We start from the raw sequence: 24797 nt of genomic DNA on the forward strand, positions 1-24797 counted from the left end.
TTACCAAAGCCATTAAACCACAGAAGGGTAAATAATCACAATATGACAGAGGCATAGGCCAAGAGAGAGATGGTTGCATATGAAAGCATTCTCATTTTCTGGCTTATAAGAATGAAGGAATTAAGAGTCAAAGTGGAGTGCATCCATGAAAAGGACACCTGCCAGGGAAACAATAGACTTGAGAGGTTTCGGAGACATAAATCTGGCTATAATTGACTATAATTTGCGGAAAAAAAAGGAGGGCAGCATCTAGAGAAATGAGTCACAGTTTGAATACATTTTTGCATAAACTTTCCTGTTCACCTTAGAAATACCACAGACCTATTGCTGTGTGCCCTGGCTGACTGGTCAAAGACTGTCCTGCATGCATGGATGGTGCATCATCTACATTCACAGCGACTGAACAGAGCTTGGTGCTTTAGCTCACCTGTTAGTTTAGAGAGTTAAATATGCATGAGATTTGGGCAGGCTGCATCCGCTGGAGTAGAGGGATGGCTGCATTTCAGGACAGGCAAGCAACACTTCAAAAGGTAAAAAGGCAGCACTGACAAAACACAGGCTCTGTACAGTATGTACTGTACTGCCCCTGGAGGCCTGCATTTTTGTGTGCAAGCAAACACACACAGCTGCCACGAGTCTAATGCCCCTTGTGGATGGACAACAATGAGCTCACCTAGGGATATCCGTACATTCTGAAGACACAGTGTGACAAGGAGGGAGCCAAGACAAGAGAAAGGCCATTTACTCCCCTTCATGAGTGATGTTTAAAGTGGTGTCAGCATCTGCTGAGCATTGAGGGAGGCCACTATAAAAAACAAATGATCCCCCTGCTTGACTAATGCTGCTCCACTCCCACTGGAGAGAGATATGGATTATATCTCATGCGATACCCCCCCACCACCACCAATTACCCTGTTCCATTCTACCCTTCCCGGCAGTCTGGAGCCTTTTACAGCAAATTACTGTTTCTGTAATTGGCAAAACCATCACTGAAAACCTAAACAGAGACAGCATCTGTGGTTCTCTTTTTGCATCAGTCTTTCATGTTCCTCTCTGCCACCTGTCGAGCCTCATTGACTGCAGTTAATGCCCTGTTTTGATTGTGAGGAGTCCAAATATATTCAGAAGTTGGCCGTGTTCAAATTTTGGGGGAGAGCACTGGGGAATGGGAGCCCGGCTAATTTTGAAGAGGACCCCACTTGAACCTGTAAGGTGCTCACAACTGCGCAAAGTGTCATTAATCTTTAGATTTAGACCCAGAAGTTGACAGTGCAAATCATGCTCGCTAGGATAGTGAAGAACACGGATGAAGATGATAAAAATCAAAAGCACCCTACCTCAAAACCACAAGTGAGCTGACCTTTTAGAAGCTAAGTTGCATATCTGATTTAATAATGGATGCCTCGGGGGGCGGGGGAGATCATCTGGGCATGGTCTGACCTCTAAATATTGCAGCGGCCGCATCTACTGCAACTTTCATTCACCTGATTTGTTACTTTGTTCCCTGCTGGTATATGAATATGACTGCAACAAGGCCTTGAACACCCTTCAACTGAATAAAACACGAGACAAAAGACCAATGGACGAAGTCACATGGGCCACAATTTGGGTAAAGTACTTCACTGAAAGAAGCACTTTTGAGTACACAGTGTGCAGTGTCTAATTATTTAGACAGCAAGATATTTTATTAAGGCTGAATTTATAATTATAATAATGGTGCAGCTTTAGCTTTGAGATGACTGTGCATTGAGAGAACACTATAGCAATTACAGCCATTCTCCCCTAATTCGATGGGGCCATTAAACTATTCTACATAATCATTAATACAATTGTCACATTAGGTACTCTGTTGAATTTCTTTTGTCTGTTGCCTGAAATCAGAGTTCATTTTTTCATTTCACAATTAGTTCCTTCACTTCATTGTTTTAATTAGACTGATCAACAAAGAACTTGCATGATTAAGAAAAGAATTCTCTCTCAAATGCTTTTTAAAGAAAAAAAATCATTTCTTAACGCTCTGCTGTAGGAGTTAATTATCTCAACCCCTGACTGACTTGCCACAGGAAAATATTTCATCCAGAATGAAAGAAAAAAAAGACACTGAGAAGCACGGCAACTACCAATTCTACCCTTGTTTTTTGTGAAGTTCTTTTGCATAAAGCAATCATCACTTGGCTGCGTTGACATGACATCCAATTAGCGGGCCACTCACCCAGATCAATATGAATTGCTACAGTAATTCTCATGTCCTCTTATTGAAATTGACACTGTGAATACCAGTGTTATTGTGGTAACTTGCCTCTGTTTAATATAGAGTTGGAGTTGGAAATAAAGATACTGATGCTGTGATACTGGGAAATCACTGAAGGGAGGCCATATTGGCTGAAGATGTCCTTGTGTGGCAAAGCATACATCATTAAATGAGGAAACCAACACAAAGAGGGAAAAAGTAAATAAGCCAATGGGACAATTCTCAATTGGCAGTAAAGAAAACCAGCCTGTGAAAAAATAAGTTTGAAACAACATTTCAAAGTATGTATTGAATTCAATTTCAAAAAGAGAGAAAGGGGCCTGGTTTGAAGTGTAGCCAGAGAGAGAAACAGCTCCCTGCATGCCTTGCTCCATCAGTAGCTGGGCCCAGCATCATTAGGTGATGAACAGCTGCTGTGTGTAAAAGGTAGAAGTGTGAATAATGTGGACGGAGTGGCACCTGGTTGGGGGGGAACGACTCTACTCATTATGAGTCTGTATGGGTGCCAGGAAACAAGCACCAGACAGGATGTACCGCCAACTGCGCTGCAGCTGAGACTTGAGGTGGGCAGAAAATGTTTGTCGGTCGGAGCCCAGGCATCGCAATCCAGCCCCACGGAGGGGATAACAGAGTGAGGTCCAAATTAGGTGCATGCTGCTCGCTAGGCAAAGAAGACCCTGAAAGAAGTTTGCCCTGTGATAGTTTGTAGGCCAGGACAGACCATGCAGGATGGATCTTACATGTCTAAGTGTTGCATCTCAGTCATTGACAGGACCAAGGTGTGCATACAACGTACAAAACAGGTGATAACAAGTGGAAACGCGACAAACATCAAGCTGGGGATTAGTTATCTGCACTAAGCATAGAGTTGTCCCTCTAGCTCTATTTGAAACCTTCCTAAACTAGAATGCAATATATAATTGGGCCAGAGCTTATGAGTTACAGAACTAATACTACTTGTACTTTATGTGTTTGATTAAAAAAATTTGAAAAGTGGCAGAGCATCCAATACTCAGGTTGCAGCCATTACGGCTATTTACCCGTAAAGACTTCCGGGGTATATTTAGTGAGTTTTTTTTTTATTATGTTGACTCTCCAGCGTAGTAGCAAAGCAACAATAGGGTACAGCATAGAGTCACTTACTCCCTCTGTGCCTGGAGTGGCCTCTGTGTTTTAGTGTCCAAGGTCACACAGATCTATGCAGGTCCCCCTCTGACAGTAATTACATATAGCCTCCGGAGAGAGAGAGCAACACACACAAGAAAAATAGGGAGAGAAGAGAGGAAAAGCAGTACGAGGAAATGACAATGGGTTGCAGGGAGGAAATGGAGACAATGAGTGATAAACACATACAGCAACAGATAAAGACCCTTAAAATAAACTGAGGATTAAAGAGTGCAATCCCCCAAGCTTCTCAGTGACTTGGAAAAACCATTCCTAACGTCAAATGAATCACTAATCGAGCTTGTGTAAAGATATCTATATGAAAAAGCAGCTTAATAATAATTATATGTGAATAATTAAAATAGTAAAAAGGCGTAAAATACAGAGCGCTTGGGACCCCAGAGAAGAAAAGATATTATAAACTGCTTTATCTCCACAAAATATAGGAATCACTTAGAAGATAACAGATGATTTCATGGGCCTACGCATGTTCATTTAAGTGCAACAGCTGTGCAGACTCCAACCACCACTGCCCTCAGCAGACCACAATGAATAAATAAATAAATCCATCCACCCTGGCCTAGTATATAGCCCCACTCTTACAGGCTTAATGGTTGGGATACAGAATTAACATATTAACGGTTACTGTTCCTTTTAAACGTTTTTTCCCTCTTCTGTATTGCTTTTTAAAAGATGTACTGTCCACTCACTATATGCTATTTCAAACATCTGGTAATTTGCCCTACTAGACTTCTATTATGCTGACATTGCATCATTCTTTCTTCTACTTCTGTATATGGTGCTCTCTTCAGATACCTGACCCAATTTACCATATCCAGTTCTTAACCGCGAGAATATTTACCAGACAATAAAGCATCAGTGGTATTACCGGGACAGCGTCTCAACCGTGCAAGATACACAAAACTATGTACCGTATTTTTCGGATTATAAGTCACAGTTTTTTTCATATTTTGGCCGGGGGTGCGACTTATACTCTGGAGCGACTTATGTGTGAAATTATTAACACATTACCGTAAAATATCAAATAATAGGCCGGGCTATTATTTATGACAGTCACATAAGAGACTAGGCGTATATCAGCAATCGTCACACACACACGTCAACCACTCAAAATTGGGCGGGGGCGGGTCATGGCAGAAGTGCATTGTGAAAAAGATGCTACCTGCTACTTGGAGTTGGCGGAGTTATTCAGAAGTGACACAGAGGAAGAAGAGTTCATCGGTTTTAGTGATTAGGTGGGACAGATTGTTTGGTAAACGTAGAGCATGTTCTATATGTTATAGTTAGTTAAATGACTCTTACCGTAATATGTTACGTTAACATACCAGGCACGTTCTCAGTTCGTTGTCAATGCGTCATATAACGTACACTTATTCAGCCTGTTGTTCTCTATTCTATTTTTATTTTAAATTGCCTTTCAAGATGAAATGTCTATTCTTGGTGTTATTTATCAAATAAATTTCCCCCAAAAATGCGACTTATACTCTAGTGCGACTTATATATGTTTTTTTCCTTCTTTATTACGCATTTTTGGCTGGTGCGACTTATACTCCGGAGCGACTTTTAATCCGAAAAATACGGTAGTTGGGACCAAAATGGAGGCAGAGTTTGTGATCCATGCAAAGGCACTGGAAATAGGGGGGGTTAAAGGTAGGGGAAATAGACTATGACGCCCACTTTACCTGGAATATTTCACTATGTTCTGGTCCCTCTTTCCTACGTCCAATCAATAAAGTTCCTTTTATCTTATTGAAGCAACGCTTGAAACATATGGAAGCTTAACTGCAGACAGAAAAATGACTCTCTGCCAACTGTATTTTAATCATCTTTGTTTCGATACATGCAGCTATCATTCATGATTCGTTTTACACTCCCAATGAAAGCTGTGGATTATTATTATATAAGTTAAGTAAATGTGCTTGCACCAACCATCAATAACAATACTGTTTCATTCTCTTGTTCAAGTTACTTTCAAAAGGCTGGTTCCTGGCTTTCAAACTGAACATCAGTTGAGCCCAAGGGAAAGCCAGTTAGGCTTGTCCTCCATGCCACAAGTGTGCTATACCTCAAGGATGGTCAAGGAGTACTCAGTGTAAGTGTTTTCTCCATCTGGCAAATGGAGTGCTGGTAGTGGTTGCCAAAAACACTGACTGAATTTTTGCTCCGTTCTTAGCCAGTAAATCTGAAACACCAGTGGAGGAAATATGCAGGTGTTAATAAAATCAACAATCTGACTCGTAGGGCAAGTGTTCATACCTCCTAAAGCTGCATAAATACTATACAATTTCAACAGAAACATCACAATTCTGATTTTGTCACAGGGGTCATAATTGCTCTTGTATTATGTTGAACTGCAGTGATATTTACAGTATTGTGTGTGTAGTTTAAGTGAAATGTAAGCATTTGTTTTTGCTCTGAATCAATTACTTGACAAACACGATTTGTGAGAGGTTAATTGGGTCTGGCCAAGTGCTGCACACATGGGATGAGAACATTCATACAAATTTCACAAACTGTGGTTCATAACCGCACAATCATTTATGTTAAGTGTTATGTTGTCATCAGTTGCAATCACAAACATGTTTATGAAATTCAGTCTCTGCTTATCTGCCTATATAAAGTCCTTCATTTCAGAAATTGAGGGAAAGGGGGGGTGGAACATGTAATGATATTGCAAAGCACTCTGCTTGTATGATTTTACAGGCCCTAACACTTTGATGTGCTCTTCAAGGGGCTGGTATGACTTAATGTAGCTTTGAGGAAGCGTCAGCGAAAATGAAAGAGACCATGGGAGAAAAAGAGATGGAGGAAGGCGGGGAGGGGAAAACAACGTGATATAGAGGGAGATGAGGAGAAGTAGGCAGGGGTGAGGACTGGTCAGGTTTTGCCTCCCTGCTGAGAATAACACTTTTTTTTATGGTAGCATGTAAGCCTCTTGGTAGAAGAACACGGGGCAATTAAAGGGGGAAATATATAAATAAAAAGGAGCCCAGCATTGCTGGATCATCTAAAAATCAAGCCTTCATCAGAGAAAATATTAAATAACGCACCTGTCAAAATACACTGAGAGCAGCAATATAAAAAAGTGCATTTGTGTACAATTTCTTTAAATACAACACTTATGTTACTGCTGAGAAAATGCTCTGCAGCCTGCTGTTTCAACGATTTGCTCTTTTGTGTGTAACTCAGGCTAAGGTTTCACAATACATGAATTTTAAACTTTGATAAAATACAAGTATAAGAAATGGTGTTCAATACTATGGCACAAACTAAAAAACAAAATAGTATTTCTCAAAAACGGCACACAGTTCTTGTACAGTACTTAAACACAAAACCATCACACCATTGATTTTATTCTCTGTTTTATTTGTGCAACCTTGTGTTGAAAATCTGATTGTATATCTGCTTTTTTTTATAGCTTCGATAAGATTTAATACTATCGGATGTGGACTAAGTTTTGGGCCATGTGTTGTTGAAAAAGTATATAAGAATCCATTCCACAAGACATTTTGTCTGCAAGTCCTTTGGTCGACATGTGCCATGTACAGTACATTTCAACCTCTTTGCAGTGACATGTGATTTTGTTTAGTGATAAAACCTTGCACATAACCTCAACATCACTCCTGACTTGCAGGGGAGTGAAGCTGAAGTAGCCAGAGGAAGTGTACAGGCTTTAGATTTGAATCTGCAGCTCAGGGCAAGAAGATGAATAACAGATTGTTTGTGCACAGTTTGTAACACCTGGAGGAAAGAAAGATAGACATTCTTAAAGAACAATTGAAGGCCAAATGCTTTCCACACTCATATGTGATTGGATTATTATGTTGTGAATGATGCTTAGGCCTAGATTGGCAGTAAATGAAGGCAAATTAATTAATTTCCACAGTGAGGCAAACTAAGAGGTGGCCAAAGTCAATTTCATGGCCTCTGACAGTCGACTGCCAGTGAAACCAGATGTGGGGGGGCTGTGAGAGGAAGACCTCTGCATCCTGTACTGCTCCCACACACAAACTGGCAGACGATGAAGGGATAGGGATTGGCATGAAGGCTTCAGATCTGTTCCAGCTAGTTTGTGAGTGCAGGTTTTGGTGTAATTATGACAATGATTAAGTCACAAAGTCCAAAGGTGTCCAAGGACAGGCTGGTCCAAATCCTAATACTCCTTCAAGGATCATAATGATGATTTGGAAACGGCTGAAATACATGCTTTTTGGCTATACAGTACCACTGAAAAGAGAATTCTATTCTCTCATTATGTGGACCTTATAATATTGACGATTGTAGCAATAATAGCACAAGCTTTGCTCTTAGTGAATTGCTGCTGAAGCATAAGACCGGTCTGCCCTTAGTTACTGTTGCTACCTCAGAGAACTTACTTGCAACAAACTGCTGTGTGTGTGTGCACTTTTTCACTACTAATTAAAAATGTATACATATGTATACATATAGACACGCACCTTGATTTTGATATTGCAGAGGATGGACCATTAGGTATACTACCTAAAAAAGACAGACCGTTACCCAGAACAAAACAGAATCGAGGGAGGTATTATGTGTGCATACAAGCATTCACACACACACACACACACACACAACCACACACCTCTTGTCAGAGGGAGCAGCCATGAGGGAATACTAGGGATTGTTAGTTTTCTCATCTCCGAACTTTTCTCTCCTTTCCTCCCCCTGTCACTGGTGACAAGACGGGATGGTGTGATTTATTCCTGTCATTCAGTAGTAATAACAAGTAGGACGTCCTTTGTTTTGTCTCTGCTGGTGGGAGGGATGCTGTGGCTAGGGATGAGGTGAATGTCAGAGAGGTAGAGATAATTGTCATTCATAAAGTCAGTGTGGTGTTAAAAAGGGAATAAAAAGTGAGATCTCCTGCTTGCGTCTCTGTGTGGAGAGATGTCGATGTCACAAAAAAAGAAATGTGTATCAGGCACGTTTCAAGCAACTGGTTTGGAGCGAAAAACTGAGCCACATTGTAATTTTATAAGTTGGCATACTCGGCTACGCATGGCTGTAATTTGCCGGTAAACAGAGTAGAAGTAGAGATTGTTAACCAGAAACAACTCAAGTCACCATGGCCATCAAACTCATTTACGAGAGAAAATGGACACGGCTTCAGGAAGGGTGTAAGTGGTTCAATTCATGCTGTCCAGAGACGAAGACACATTATAGTAGTAACCGCGAAGACGCTGACAGGAAACAGCTGATTAGTCACAGGGATTTCATATTTTACTAAAACACATCTGATTTGAACCAAAACTCATCAACTGGCTTAAGGAAATATCCACAACTTTACCTATGGAGAAGATAACTTAAATTATAAAAGGAAAACTACCACTATTTCAAAACATTTGGGGTAATTTTAAGGACTATATGGAGAGTGTGGATTTAAGTAATGCGGGAAATGAAGCTGATGAGGCGTAGCCGTCGGTAGTCCTTTGCAGTGATCCAAAGTAATTTCTTTTCTTTTGATATTTGATTTCTTTATTCTGTGTGAACTGTACATCTAAATTTGTGTTTATGATCTAGGCACAATAGTGAAATAACCTGGGCCAACTATTGATAAGGCAGAGAAACATTTACTGTTTGGGTTGTTGTTGTTTTTGGTTTGTTTTGTTTTTTTATACTTGTAATTTAACCTAAGTGTTGCTCTATGTTATCTCATAAATACCTGACTTGTAAAGAGGGACAATTTAACTGCTGGACAATAGTTTAGTTAACCCTGACGTCTTCCTTGATGTGAGAGCACTCTTATTTATATATTTTGAAAACATTGTGAAAATTCAATAAAGATAATGTTGGGGAAAAAAACACATCTGAATTACCAATGTATTCGATTGATATCACACATTCTTGCACACACACAAAACTGGATACCTGTCTCGACATCCTGGGTGTAGAAGTGCAGGGTGTCGCAGATTTCGGTGACGTATACTGCTCTGTAGTTGGCCACTCGTTCCTTCTCTTCTGTTACATGCACAACCTCCTCGACTGGCTTCTCTTCATAATTGGCCCAGATCTACAACACAAACGGAGGGGACATAGACAAGTCAGAGACTGCAACAAATACCAGACCTCTACAGCAATAAAAAAACACAGCGCTTAAGTAAGTACTTAAGAATATTCTTTGTATAATTTGCGAAAAAGAAGGATAGATTGTGTGTCACAGAACAAGACTCAAACTAATGATGTGAATGTCCTTGATATGCCCAATCAATAAATATTTTGAATATCTTTTCCTACCTACTTTATACATAACAGTTATTCACACATTTTTCACGAATAACATATTTGTGAGAGCACAAGAATAAAGACAGAAACAATATTATCATGGTGACACACCAGGCACGGTGACATTTTTGTTACTCATTATCTTGTGCAAAACTCAAACCCATGATGCTGTCAGCATATGCAACAATCTATCTTTCTGCTTTCAGCTTTCTGAGCCACCATGGTGGTCCAAAGATGTTTCAATTTAGAGAAGATAACTGTAAAGACCTTATGTGACAGTCTTATCAACAGACGGTATGAGTAATAATGGAAAAAGTAATATACCAATTCACTGATTTAACATTCAACACTGATGCTTTGAAAGTAATAATGGTTGTCATAAACCACTCTGCAAATGATTAGAGCCTGAATAATTCTTGTGGTAAAAGAAGCCAAATGATGTCAGCTTACATCCAAGACTCCTAATGGATGCTTTTAACTAAAAATGCCAAACCATTGCTGGTTCAAGTTTCTCAATTGTGAGGATGTAAGACTGTTATTTGCCATTTATGACAGTATACTGGATATTGTTGGGTTTTGGATTGTTGGTCGGACAAAACGTTGTCTTGAACTCTGAGAAATTATTCTAAGAAATGTCATAGACTAAATAAATGATTAGTTTTTGCTCAAGAAAGAAATCTATAGATTAGGGTGAAATAGACAAATCTATAGATTTCTTTCTTGAGCAAAAACTAGATAGATGTAACTAATTAAGTTGCAGCTTTCAATTAAATTACAATTGAAAGAAACTGCATTTTTGCTCCTCACTGAGTGTATGTCAAAACCTTACAATCTTCAAGAAATATTTGGAACATGGCATGCAGGAATAACAAAAGAATGTATCTGATAGAACCCAGCTCGACTCAGTGATTTCCAGCGATACGTAGTGGGTGGCTTTACTTTGCCTGTGCTGTTTAGCCTAAACATGATGCATGGAACTCAACTGTGAACAAGTCAGGCCTTTATTTCCACGTGTCCTTCATGTGTGTATCTTTGCTACCGTCTATTCTTAAGAATCAATTTGAGATACAGAGTGTGATAGCAGTTTTGTACATTTTGGCTAGTCTTGACCTCCTCAAGCTGCTATTTTAGGGTTCTGTCTTGGGTTTAGGGTTAAAGTTATAATTGGGTTTAGACTGGGGTTGAGGTTAGCCATGTACTGTTCGGAATACAGGTTTGGGAAATAATGTAACCAATGAGGTTCCTCACAAGCATAGCAATTTGTGTGTGTGTGTGTGTGTGTGTGTGTGTGTGTGTGTGTGTGTGTGTGTGTGTGTGTGTGTAAGCGAGCAATATCCTTTCTACTGTATGCTGCATCAAGGTTACTTCTCTTTCGGCTCCCCAGGAGAAACAGAGGGCAGGAGGCTCATTAGGGAGAAGTGCTTCGCCTTGGGCCACATATCAAACTGCATGGATGTCAGAAGGTGTGTGTGTGTGTGTGCGTGTGTAAGCAAGGGATGCACCAGAAAGAGTGGGTGGTTGACTGAATACAGAGTGTTTGTAAACAGCTTCAAGTACAGTAATTGTATTAAGCACGTGCACCAACACAGGATGGTCAGGATGAAAGTGAGCTAATCAACTCCCCGCAGATGAAACGCTGCAGAAGGGGAGTGAAGGAGATGTACAGGAGGAGACAGGGAGTGAAGATGGGCGGGGAACTCAAAAGTCAAAAAGTGCAATCAAGCTTCACAGCGCCCCAACTTCTTGTGCAGCTGCAACAACACAGCTTGTTACTGCTCGTTCCTGCAGGCTATTTGGGAAGTGTTTACTTTTAAAGGTTAGAAAAAGAGAGGGAAAAATGGGAGACAGATTTTTTAACAGCACAGTGATATTAGCCAATTAGGTTCTGGCTAATTATTTAACTGCATGGTATCATCGAGCTAATTAGATTAGCTGGTTTTAATGTTGTCATTTTTTTCACTCTGCCTTAGCTCATCTGCCGAGCTACGCTAGTGTTAAGGCTTAGTTAATCATACCCGAGGCATTTTTTTTTTTTTAATATGCTGGCTCTTCAGCATGCAACGCAAGATTATCCTTTTTCCCTCTATGATTCGGTGATGTACAGTGGCAAGTCTTAGGAGGGAACAGAGTGTGTGTGTGTGTGTGTGTGTGTGTGTGTGTGTGTGTGCAAAAGAGAAATAGGTGAATGAGATTTGGAGGGGGAAAAAACAACAGTTATAACCATGGATTAAATGAATCAAGTGACTGAAGAGCTGAGTGCTGCTGCCTTGTCTACCCGTTGACAAAAGACAGGGTCATACACTACAAAATTACACTCAATTATTTATCTCACAAATGCTGCAACAAAGAAAAAAATAAAAAGAATAGAGCTGGAGAATGGGAAAAATTAGGGAAGAATGAAGGGGGAAAAAAGCAGGTGGAAATTCTGGGGATTGAGGGCAAGCAAGGTTAATGACGAACCGAAAACACAGCCACGCTTCGTAAACCCTGAGATCAACCAGGACTTTTTTTGGACAGCATTAGACAGGCATGTGCATTATTAGCACACTTATAGACAGCCATATGCAGACACTATATGCACAGTCACAAATGCTAGACTATAAACATGCTTCCCACATTCGCAATTGAGCTGACATGGCTTGGCTTTTAATCAAACCTGCAGCCCCAATTAGGGAATACAAAGATTAAAGTGTCACCTTTCATTAGAGTGGTGACTATCACTGCAGCACCTTCAGGGTGGTAGCAAGTGGGTGGGTTTAAGGTGGGGTTGGCGCAGTCACATGGCTTCTATGTTGACCTCTGACTTTGTGTTGAGTGTGGATCAAAGGGGAAATACATTTGCCTCCCTTTTGAACACTCTCTAGGTGCTGAAGACACAACTAGACTGCTCGATTGAAATTTAGAAGTTGCACAGATACAACAAAAGTCAATAAAACTCAGGCAATGTCGAGCATCTCATTCAATCTGGAACTCTTTGGGGTCAGTGTAAACGTCCATTTGGTCTCAGTGTGTTATTTACATATTCAGCTCTGACTGAGTGAATTGCTGTGTATTAGTTCTCTGTTGTGACCAAAAATCTTTCATCAGAGTTGTCCACCAGTGTGCTATCACACATGTTTTGCTGTGGTCAGACAAATGAGTCCAGTTCCAAAAGAAAGCCTGGGGAAATTTTTTTTGAAGAGGTTGTAATGCTGATACAATATTTAATGGTAATGCTTGAATATAAATATCGCTTACGCACACATTTCACATAAACTGCAACATCTTCTATTAGCTATTTGTTTTGCACTACACTGTAGAGCTTTATCTCTTTTTAAAGCGAAAATAAATGCACGTATACAAACGCGTGTGCACAGACACACGCTGTGCCCAGGGCTTACGACCTTCCGTGAGCAGCCAACCATCCTGTTTGTTCCACTTGAATGCAGGTATGTGGCTGCTGCTGCTCTGCAACTGCAGCCAGACGCTAGAGCCACCAAGCTGCCAGAGACAATGAGTATGAGAGAGAGAGAGAGAGAGAGAGAGAGAGAGAGAGAGAGAGAGAGAGAGAGAGAGAAAGCGAGAGAGAGAGAGAGAGAAAGCGAGAGCAAGGAAAAAGTGGCAGGCCATTAAGCTCAGGCTGTAAGGACAACAAGTCCTAATAATGGAGGCCAAGCTGAAAGACATGGCAGGTTAGGCTGACCTTCACAACTCCTGAATGACAAAACACACTTACACCCCAGTAAGTCCAGTGGGTGATGATGGGGCAGTGTTGCTCCACTGCTGCACATGGTGACAATCAGAACCACATGGAGTGTTTAAGCACTTGTGGTAAGGATTAGGCCTGTTCACCTATCCATTTTTTCGGTTTCCTTCTCCTCTACCTTTAATTCTCATACTACATAGTAAAAATTGATCAGTTCACAATTGAAATATATTTTCCAGTTATATAAATGATAACGTTTTAAGACACCAGCCACTGTACCTTTCAACAGCCACATTGGTCTCCTGAAGTGAAAGCTGAATGCAAAAAGCTCAGCACCCTGAAGAAGAAATACCTAGTTATAGCCAAATCGTTACAGCAATTCACTCATGGTGAGTCTTAATTTCCCAACCTGGCACACCAGATACCTCGCTGATGGAAGAGTGGCTCTTTGACAAGTGCAGCTCTGCTGTGTAGAGCTAAGTGGGCTGCTGATTAGCTTAGTGCTGATTTGTCTGAATATTTGTAATTTGATGAAGAGTGCGGCAGACTAGAAAGACTAAGCAAGTGTGATACATTCGTACAGTAGATTCCCACATACAAGCACAGGTGGGTGAATACACAGACAGATGGATGACTGAACACACACATAGTGCCAGAACAAGGGGGTGAATGCTGGTTTGAACACTGATTAAAGGTGGCAGTGTGTCAATTCCGGTAGCGTGTGTGGTTTGAGGACAGAAAAATCACCAATGCTCCCTAAAGTACATACTATGCACTTTGTTAGCAGGCAGATGCCCAAATCTATATAATAAAAAGACAAAGGGTTTGGTTAAAGACTCGAAGTTGGAGCATCTTTACTGTAACTACTTTTACAAATTTCCAAGTGAAACAGAATATTTGAGAGCTGCTACAGCTACAAGAGGGATATATATCATATTCATCGCATTGATTGGACCGCTAAAGTGGGTGGGCTTAGAGAGAAGCACCATATGGAGCTACAGAACAGAGGACTGTTGGCTCCAGTTGTGATATCAGGAGGAGGATGAGAAAGAAATGAAGGGAAACTTTGCCAACTTTCATCTGGCCCTGTGTCTGTGCGGACAGGACACGCAAATAAAAGATGCCCGGCCTCCCAGTCCCTCCAAGGCGTAAGCGGCTTGGAGCTCACCCTTGGGCAAAAGTCTGCATGTACTGCCCACCTGCAGCGACAAAGAGTCGGGCGAAAGCCTTCCTGAAATAGACCTCAGCCACTTTTGATGGTTAAAAACATTGCTATCGTATTGTAATCCCAGATTCTACAAATGACCAGTGTGGCTGGCTAGTTGCCCAAAGTGGTGTTTGATTGGATTCGTTTTTGCAAATGCCCCAGAGTGCTGGATGAATCATTCAACATTAGTAACTCTTTTACTTGGTTTTACAGGAACAGAAAAGAGAAGGATTTAAATGTAAAGACACTCCAATACTCATATGTGGCATATATCAAGAGACAGATGAACAGTTAACAAAGAGACACAGGATTCAAACTGGGAAAATGTATGTTTAATTTCAACGGTTCTTTAAGAGAAACAGTAATAGTTCAAAAGAAACTGACTCCCATCTTCGATACTCAAATCTGTTTTGAACCGAAATCTCTAAAACTTCTTCTATGATTTGAGAAATTCATAATAACTCTATTGTGAAATTAAGAATACATTTCACCCCTTCTATGATTAATCTGACACACTCAGAAGAGAGCGCTCCTTGTAAAGAACATTATGTCCACCACTCTAAATACAGTCCATCCTCACAATTCCTCATTAACTGGTCTCCCCTTCACTACTGCATTATGTGAAACACTTGACAGCTGCAGTATGCACATGTCGCTGCCAACCGATTCAACCGCACCTCAGTGAGCAAAGTTGCTCAGCCTTCACAACCCGTGACAAACTTGTATAGCACTGAAACAACTGCAGCAGTGGCAAACTGGAGTCATGTGAACAAAGTAATATAGAGCAGTCTCCTATATATATATATATATATATATATATATATTAATTAATTATCCAATCACACTTGGAGACCAGTTGAAATCAATAGGAGTATGTTAGTCATAATAGCACACTTTGTACGACAGTTTAGCCCCCATTATATCCCTGATGAATCCCCCTTTAGAGAGAATGGTTAATTAATTCTATTGAGGGCATGTTCTTCTCTTCTGGTCCTTGTCTGTTCACTTGTTTTTTTTTTTTTAGAAGGGCCCATCAGAAGCTGCAAATAAGAATAAAAGGGGACCACCTTTACTTATGACTTATTTTATCCTGTTTAGATGCTTGCTACGTGAGTGTCACTGATAACAATACAACAAGAGATGGTATCAAACTAATTATGAGTAGGTCAGTCAAGGCTGCATATTCACATGAAAAGTTAAACACTAACTGCATTCTTTTTTGCTGTAAATACAATCCCTCTGGTACTCTGTTATCCCTTACAACAAGGTTTGATTGACATGCAAAGTGAGAAACAGCTCATTAGAAATCTTGATTGGAGTCACATTCATGAGTGGGACAGGTTGTATGTGGCAGAAAGGTGGACGACCCTGGATTTCCTGTTGCTCGATGATGTTGTCAATATCGACTAGGCAATTAGGGGTGTAAAAATATCAACAAGATTGACAATTGCTTCACTGGGGGGCAACCTGCCATATCCCAATTGCCATGATTATGCTTCCTCCTCTTAAAGTCATAGGAACTTTATTAAAAATTAAGAGTGGATTTACTATGTATACAGTACATGCATACATGTCGTGTACATTCTATCATACGATGTGTAGAATAATATCTGAGACATGCTATTTAGGGTGCTAGTGTGGTGTAGAACCGCTTGTTAAAATATCTTATCAATTAATATTTATACTCTACCCTTGATAAAAAGGTGAAATGTAAAAGTAGCGCTAGGCAGCATGCCAATATATACCATCTGTCCTCTCTGTCCAGTTTGAAAAAAAAGTAAAAGAAGCCATCTATATAAAAGTAGAGAAACCATCGCTAAACAGAGGTCTGAGACACCACTTATCTCCAATTTACAATCCATCCCTTCCCAGGAGATCCAACAATCTAACCTCAAAGAACAACTGTTCACAAATGGCCTACTAACGATGTCAAAACCAACTTCCCACCAACAACTGTCACTCAAACAACGGTTGTTGACACTTGGAGCACATAGGGTTCCAGTAACATCACCGGCCTTGTGAGAGGTGAAGGGGCGCACTCACACTGTCCGTCTGTACCGTGCCCCCAAACGGTCCGTGGCCAGCAATGGCGCCACAGCTAGGCAAGGTACAGTTGCACTCACACTGGTCAAACGAACTAGACTTTACCCGTAAAACCTGTTTGGGCACGGTACGGATGGACAGTGTGAGTGCGCCCTAAATACCTGGATATCCACACCAGATAGTTGGACCCGGCCCAGCCCGGTCAGATGCATAAATGAACTGTTGAAGCCTCCCTAGACAAATGACCAAGTGTAGTTGCTTTGACTGAAAATGCTTTGGGGATGATATATATCAAATATGAAATTATCTGTAATGGGAGAGAAATGATTGGCCATATAGCCTAGCCATAGATTAATGGCTGTTTATGGTTGTAGTTATAAATACAGGTAGTGCCATAATTGTTGACTAGATGTAATGCTATGGTTGACAGTCAATGAGAAAATCCTCTTTAGAAATAAAAAAAAGCAAAAGGAATATTCTCGATGTGGCCATTTTGATAAAAGAAACACACATCAAATGGTGAAAAATAACCTTTTTCCTCCTCTTTGCTGATATGAGTAAACATTCTCTTTTCTATTATGGCTATTCAAACCACTATGACTCACTGCTAACAACTGATGTGATGATTCTGATGAGCTGATAAAGGTACCACACAGCTTGACGGACTGACAGGCATGCTACCAGGGTCCCTTACTTTGATTTATCAATGGTTAAGAGTTCATTTGAGGTGCAATGATCACAATGTAGGTGACAGTTTTCTTCATTGAACTCGATTGGACAGTGAGTTGAGTGACAGGTGTCAGGGTTGCCCTATCGCTCTTGAACAGCAAAGAGAAAAGACATTAACCCAATGCAACTGCCTGGCCTGAAGAGGCCCGCCTCCAAGGTTAAGAGGGGTTGTTGGTACATTAACCCTGATCACTTACCTTGTCATGGTGGGATAAGTAAGAGGGGCGGCCGTGGTAGTGGGAGGAGAACTGATTTACAGGAAGGGGGACTGTCTTGTCTGTATGCAAGTCTTGTCATTCCTTCCTTGCTGTACATATTCAGACATAATGCATGGCAGCCTTGCATCATAAAACATAAAGACTGTGTTAGTACACACAAACACATATACGTGCACAGAGGCACGGTTGTGGCCTTGGGAAAAATTGGTTCATGTTGAGCTACGATGTGGTAGCATCATCGTTCCTGCCACAGTGGGCTAATACAGTCCCACTGCTTATGGGCCTGCAAGGCCACACACGTGGACATGGTAACATAAAATGTCAGCTGCACACAGGGCTATTTGACAAGCCGTAAAAGTTGCGCATCACCAGTATATCGTGTTTGCCGAGGCAATTGGTTTAACACATTGAACACACAAAGCATTCCAAAGGCGATTATTGTATATAAAAATACTAGATAACATATCTGTACAAATATACCAGTATTTGAATAGAACTCTGCAATCAACTGTATGAAGCAGCAAGAAAAAAATAAGACAATAATAACATGGTCCTCAGCACAGGCAAAACTGCGGTGTCTCAAAATTTGAGACGGCGCCTCTAGCAAAACTTCAACAGTTACTTTAAATCAATCTTATATTTGACTGCTTGCCAACGAAGAGGTCAAAATATAAGGGTTATATGGTTTCTCAGTTTGCTGCCAGTTAAGATTCCAGTTGAGACATTCTAAAAAATCTGAAGAGGTGAAACTGATGTTATAATAAGAGAATAAATGGGTAGTTAGAATATTCTGTAATACTTAAAAACTAGAAATAAGACATTTGCAATTAATTCAGGGTAAAGTAACTGCATTTGAAACAAGGGCTCCATCCATTAAAAACACATCTCAGAGAGATACGGTGCTAAGATCTAGGTTCAAGCTGAGGCTACACTGTGGATTTAAACTCTTGGATACACTGCCCACCACTGGAAGCCAATCAGTCCTAATCTGCTTAAATAAGAATATTAAAAAAATAGGTGCCTATTTTCACATACCAAGCCAAACACTGAGCAAAGAGGGGGAAAGCAGGAGAGGGATGGAGGGATGAGTCTCTCGGATGTGGTTACTTAGCAGATAAATTATGCATTAAAACTGCACAGGTGGCGCAGGACAGGGTTTTTAGGTGAAGGGAGGGAGCTGAGCAGCTGGGGAATTCATAACAGAAACGGGAGAGCAAGTGAAGGAGAGAGAAAGACATACTCCCTAGCTTCATATCACAGCCAACAGATGTTCTCCCATCACAGAGGCGGCAGGCAGGCGGCAGGGCTACTCAACCCCGGCTTACACGGCTAATATGACCCCCCCTTGTGCTGCCACACACACATATGGACACACACGGACACACGGCAGTCAAGGGCTTAGAAACGATTTAAGGCTGTCGTGGTGGTAACTTGTTACACTTTTAAAATTGGCACAGATGTGTGTTGGGTTGGGGGGGTTGTAACAAGTCTGTCAAAGTATTAATAGCAACAAGTATGTAAGTTTATTTACATACATTTCAAGAACAGAAATCTCAAAGTGCTCCACAATAGAAAAAAACATATCGCAAATAAAACAAAGAAATGCGATAAAGAGATATGCGTACAACAAAAAGTATGGTGGGTGATCTGTGCCGGTGAACTGAAGGGGGGGAGGGGGGGGGGGGGTGTTACCATGGAAACAGGACACGGGTGCATACGTAATCGAGGCAATACATGCACGTTTAAACCTACACCTGTCCTCATGGGCGCCACCCTACTCAGCTGGTATGGAAAACCAGACGGCTGAGAGTACGAACAGGGCATTGCTCACAGTTCACACACACACACACACACAAAACCACACACATCGTCCCCGGAGGCAGTCACTCCAGCATATGGAGCCTTATGTCAAGTGGACCGTTTTTTTTTCTTCTTTTTCCTTTTTTACTGGGGCAGTGAGTGTGTCTATCTACGGTCATTAAAAGATGATCAAGCCAAGCAAGATGTCGTCAGAGCAGAACAACAGCAGCATTGGGGAATAAGCGTGCAATTAAAGCAGACCAGCTGCAAGTGCGAGGGCACATGATAGAGACACTCAATCTTCAAATGGCGTAGACAGAGAGGCAGAAAAAAAAGAGACAAAAAAAGAGGGGGAGACAAAATAATTAAGCTGTAGCCAAGACAAACACTTTGTCTGATTGTGTATCATGATAACCTTGCTGGAAGGAGAGATGGAGGGCTGTACAGAGGGACAGAGCACTTAGAGCTTTGCTTGATTTGTGCTTGATTACTAGGTTTGTTTGCTTGTCCGGCTCCGATTTTGCATTTTAATGTGTGATGACTTCCCCACTCTCTCTGCCCTTGTTCTTTGCATTTATTCTGTGTTGATATTTTTATGACCTTGACATCAAATGGCAGGAAGGAATGGGAGTTCTGTCTCTTTTTTACGACTACACCCACCTAACTGAACAGCATGCTAGATAGCAGTGGGCTGAAATCAACAATGAATACACAGCATTTTAGCCAACCCCATGTCTCTTCCGCCCTCTGTGGTTCCTTTCATCCTTCCTCTGTAAGATATGTTTATCAACTCAAGCAGAATATTGTTCGTGAGAGCATGCTCTCTGTGTGATCATGGGAAATTATAGGGCTTAAAGTAACAAGGAGAGAAAGAGGAAAGAAAAGAGCAAGTATAAAGTAAAGTGATTAAGAAATTGTACTACCTCAATGTTACAATGTATAAGTATGCAATTAAAAGGCAATTAATCAACTTTTTAATTAACAGGCTAGTCTGTCCTGGGTTGCCACAGTGTTGCCATGACAACTGGTTTTCCAGGGTGGCGTTATCTCTTTTCTTCCTTTCTGTGTAGACTCCTGATCATTTTTCTCTCTGATCACACCTTCCACTCCATTGTTCTTCCACTCCCTATGCACTCTTCTTTAAGAAGAAGCAAAAATAATAGAGGTACGAAAAAGGAGGGAGCGATGGAGGGAGGGAAGCAGAGTTGGTGGGGATTAAGGGAATGGGAAGAGATGCAGGATAGCAGAGAGTGACAGAGAGGTTAATATGGAACTGGCAATTGTGAGGAGCAGCGATGGAAAGCGAAAACAGGAGGCAACAGAGGGACTAGAAAGGGGGAGGGGGAGAGAGAGGAGTAAGGGGAGAAAAAGATGGCAGTATTATCACATCAGAGGTAAAGCTCCTTGACGTCGCTGAATCGTTTCGCACATCTCACAATTTGTAGGGCGATTCAAAGGTCTGGTGTTGATCTTTTGAATAGCTGCTTTCCCCAGCTTCAGAAGCAACTGAGGTAATCTGCATTCTTGTAGGTGGGACTATGGTTTGCCCTGTCATCTACGGCTGCCAGAGAACAAATGAATATGGCGACAAAGGCATGGAATCAACAGAGCTATATCAGCTCTATAATTTAGACCAGGCACTAAAGTAATTTCTTGTTTTTGTCAGATTCGTAAATTTGATACTTGACCCCATTACATACAAAGGAGAGTGGTAAGAAGGCATCTTTGTTTGATCCCCTGAAACTAAGAGTCCTGGCCTGAGTACACCGCAGTAGTAAAATAGTTAATGCACAATAGGGTTGGGCGACTGGAAGAATATACCGGCTATCCCAAAAAATAACAACCAGCAATGTAGCTGTAAAAAACAGCGTCTAGAGCTATGATCAAATCTTACTCTAATTGGTGAGTTTTATTTGAGTTTGAATTAAGTGAGTTGAGTGAGTTGACATGGCAATTAAACTTGTCTTAGTTTGGTAAAGGAGAGCGACTTGAATTCAGAAGGTTATTTGTTTTTCTTTAAATATTTGTTATGAACGTAGATGTGCATCAAATTGAATACTGAGTCAATAGAAAATGATTTGTCAAGACACCTACTGACACTGCAGAAGGGGAAGTAATGTGGGAAATGTGGAGAAAAAAGCACCAACAACAACAGAAAGAGAGAGAAGGAAGCTAAGAGATACTGGTACAGCAGCGCAAATCGGAAGTGCAGTGATGACGAGAGCCTGTTTATGTAACCATCTCTCCCCAAGGCTTAAGAGAGAGGGGAACAGAGCGACTCTGTAAAATGTACAAAAACACACTCACAAAACTAGCAGAGTGGTCCCATTCTCTAGATTTAGAGTGTTCTCTGCAGGCTAGCCAACCAGGAGACTGAACACAATTAAAGTGAACTGACCTAAATGACAAGAACGCTTAAGATTTCATCAAGAATTCTCTCAAACCTAGATATTTACAAAACAATGGATCACGCTGGTGACAAATAGGAAACAGAGCAGGACAGGCACAGAGTTATTTCAGGTACCTTGTCCGCCCTGTTAATAAACCCTTCCACCCTCTTAGTTTGACTGATGAGATGGATCGCACCAGCCACACCTCTAATGGTCAGTCAAAGACAAACACACAATATGGAGAATACAGAAATGGACACATAAATATCAACTTTCCCCCCCCTTACAAAGTACTTGTTTAAATATTTTATGGTAATATTGATAGGATAAATCTATTAAAATGATAATGTACGGGTTTGAAATTATATTCATAGGTGCAGGTGGTACAGAGCCTATAAAAACATAAAACTAGGGTTGTCACAGTTATCCAAATCCAGGACAGCACTGACACCTATGTCACTGTTAGACTAGACTAGACTAGACTAGAGTCCCGATCCGATTCATAAAGTTCAACAAATGATTGCCACTCAAATACTTCTCTAAAATGAAGTTATCAAGTATGATAAAACCGACATATTTTGGAGGAATATAACACACTAAGGCCATAGAATACAATTTAAAACCGTAAACCTGCTTCTGATGTTTGATAACTGAAAGCTAATTTCCATCGGTTTCTGATTTGTGACACCCCTACATCAAACTGCATAAAAGCGATGGAAATTCCAATGATTTCAAATGTTTAATATTATTTCAAATAATGAATACAGTGATCGCAAAACCATGAGAGCATAACTCACACACTATCCAGTAATTTAATCCTCTGAGTACAAATAGCATCTCTCCCTGCTTCCTTTTATTCATCCATCTATTCCTCTTTGAGCACATCACTGTGCTTCCAAGGTTGACAGCCCGTGAAAAAGGACCCATTCGTTTTCTATTAAGGGCTACCATTTTTTAAAGGTTTAACAAACATGTTGAAAGCCTTACTACAAACCAGCAATGGCAATCTGCAGTGCACTGGCATTTTATGACTTAACTAGGGTCAGGAGAACATATTTTATTTGGTTGGACAGTGTGACGATTTCTGAGAGGCCACTAAAGACGCTAAAATATGGGTCTCAGATAAAACTTGAGCTGACAGGTATGGCCCTCTGCAGTTTGCAGAAATCATAGTGCTGGTGGAGCGTGACGCACAAACAATACAGGGAACTGCAACGACAGTGTATAGTAACAAACAGGAGCAAGCCATTGTTGCTCAGTGAGAAGTTGCAGTCAGTTCTATCAAAAATCCACTGTAAGACAAATGAGCAAGAATTTACTTTTGGGTGCTTTGGTTAGAAATCACACTTTGAAAAAGGTGCCTTTAGAAAAACCAGAGGACAGTAGATGAAAAAAAAGTGTCACCAATAAATCAATGCTCTTAGCATTCTCCTTACAGAGAGAAAGCATTAAAGAGCATCTTAGGTAAGGGGTGAATAATAAACAGGATGCCTAATACAGGGCTTAGATCTGGAAAATGCAAAAAGGCGAAAGGGAATAAGGGATCCAGAAAGAGAAAGAGGCTAAATCAAAGACAAGAAGATGGAAAAAGAGAACAATAGGGGTGATAGTGTTTAGGGACTGAAGCAAGCGCAAATGAGTGAGAGGAAGAAACGGCAGAGGAGTTGAAGAGGGAAAAAAGAGACAGAAAATCAGAAGGATGAGAGGCAATGGAGGAGCCGTCATGGGGCGAACAGAGGAAAAGAATAGGCAAATGCATTAAGGAGTGGAATTGCCCGCTCAACCAAGACCGGTCTGCCAATGTGTGGAGGACTCAGTGTCTGTGAGCAGGTAATAAAAAGAACTGATGAGGCGTTAGCACCACACTGGCTATAAGCTGCTTCTCCCTGTGCGGACTAAGCGTAGGCTGGCCTGATCTGCCTCAACTTAGATGAGGCTAGAAGACCGTGTGTATTGGAGTAACAACAACATAAATAATGATGCATATTTAGCAAGGTCACAGGTGTCAGAGGCAACTAACTGTCATAGCCCTTTTAGGTGACAACAGGCCAGTGGGGCTATGTCAGCAAGGTTTGATCTTAATTCCTTGGAACTAATAAAACCGGAACTCATTAAACGGAGCAAGGTTTGAAGATCCCAACCGGCACACAGAGCATTTAAATGGTGCCCTCAAGAAACAAATATTTAGCATTTCATTAGACAGTGGAGGAAAGCGAGGGAAGCATGGAGGGGAAAAAGCAAGGGAGGGTATTTCACTGCCGACCCATATTAAATGGAGTTAAATGTGGCTCCGAGCAGAGGCCCTAAAAAATGTCAAAGTGTGGGTAAATGACGATAACTTGCGTGTGTCTTGTTCTAGCGCAAGCGTGGCAAGACCTCACTGTTTCCTTTTTCCCCCTGATTAAAAGGACGATTAGAGAGGACACCTGAAGCAGGGCAAAATATGCAGACTTGATGTTTTCACAGCATCTGCTTGATGACTTCAAAATAACATAAATGTCAGTTATCTGTGGGGGGAAATGTCATCAGTGCTTCAACCCATAATGGATGTTTCCATGAATGGTGTGGCCGATACATTCTGGCAGGGTTCTCTGTACAAATTGCTGCAAGGTTACAGGCATGTCACTGACATAGGCTAATCGGAGTTAGTATCCAATAGATCTAATCCTTTAGAAGTATTTCAAGAAGACGTTGACTAATAGATTATAAAGGATGAGAAGGAAAGAAGATGCATTTAAAAAGGCATAATTTAAGAATAAGTAGGTTCAGATAAATATGTATAAGTAGACACCCATGATACTTAATCAATTAGAGGCCCTTGACCAAAGTAATGACCTTTGCAGTGAATGACTAATCAAAGCGGTGCAATCTGAGGTCAAATATGGCGGTGTTAAAATTCAAGACTCGCTGCCTTTATTCCATGTACTCATTCTAGTGGAGGTAGGAAGCAGTCAGCCACAACCAGTCCTCAGCAAACCAAGTGGAAAAGTGTCTCCTTACAGTGTCCCAGGGGGGACAAACCAGAAAAAAAAGGAGAAAAAAAAGA

The 24797-nt window shown here is 41.0% G+C and overlaps 1 protein-coding gene across 1 annotated transcript in view; it reads right to left on the minus strand.

The window, feature by feature from the left end:
- The window catches only part of snd1 (staphylococcal nuclease and tudor domain containing 1), a 180058-nt gene that overhangs the window by 32402 nt on the left and 122859 nt on the right, over positions 1-24797 (minus strand). Inside the window, exon 18 of the mRNA XM_083935604.1 lies at positions 9326-9467. Within this exon, the coding sequence (XP_083791730.1) occupies positions 9326-9467 (142 nt within the window). The remainder of the gene's footprint in view (positions 1-9325; positions 9468-24797) is intronic.

This window comes from Echiichthys vipera, assembly GCF_963691815.1.
Source record: "Echiichthys vipera genome assembly, chromosome: 20".
NCBI classification, from domain to species: domain Eukaryota; kingdom Metazoa; phylum Chordata; class Actinopteri; order Perciformes; family Trachinidae; genus Echiichthys; species Echiichthys vipera.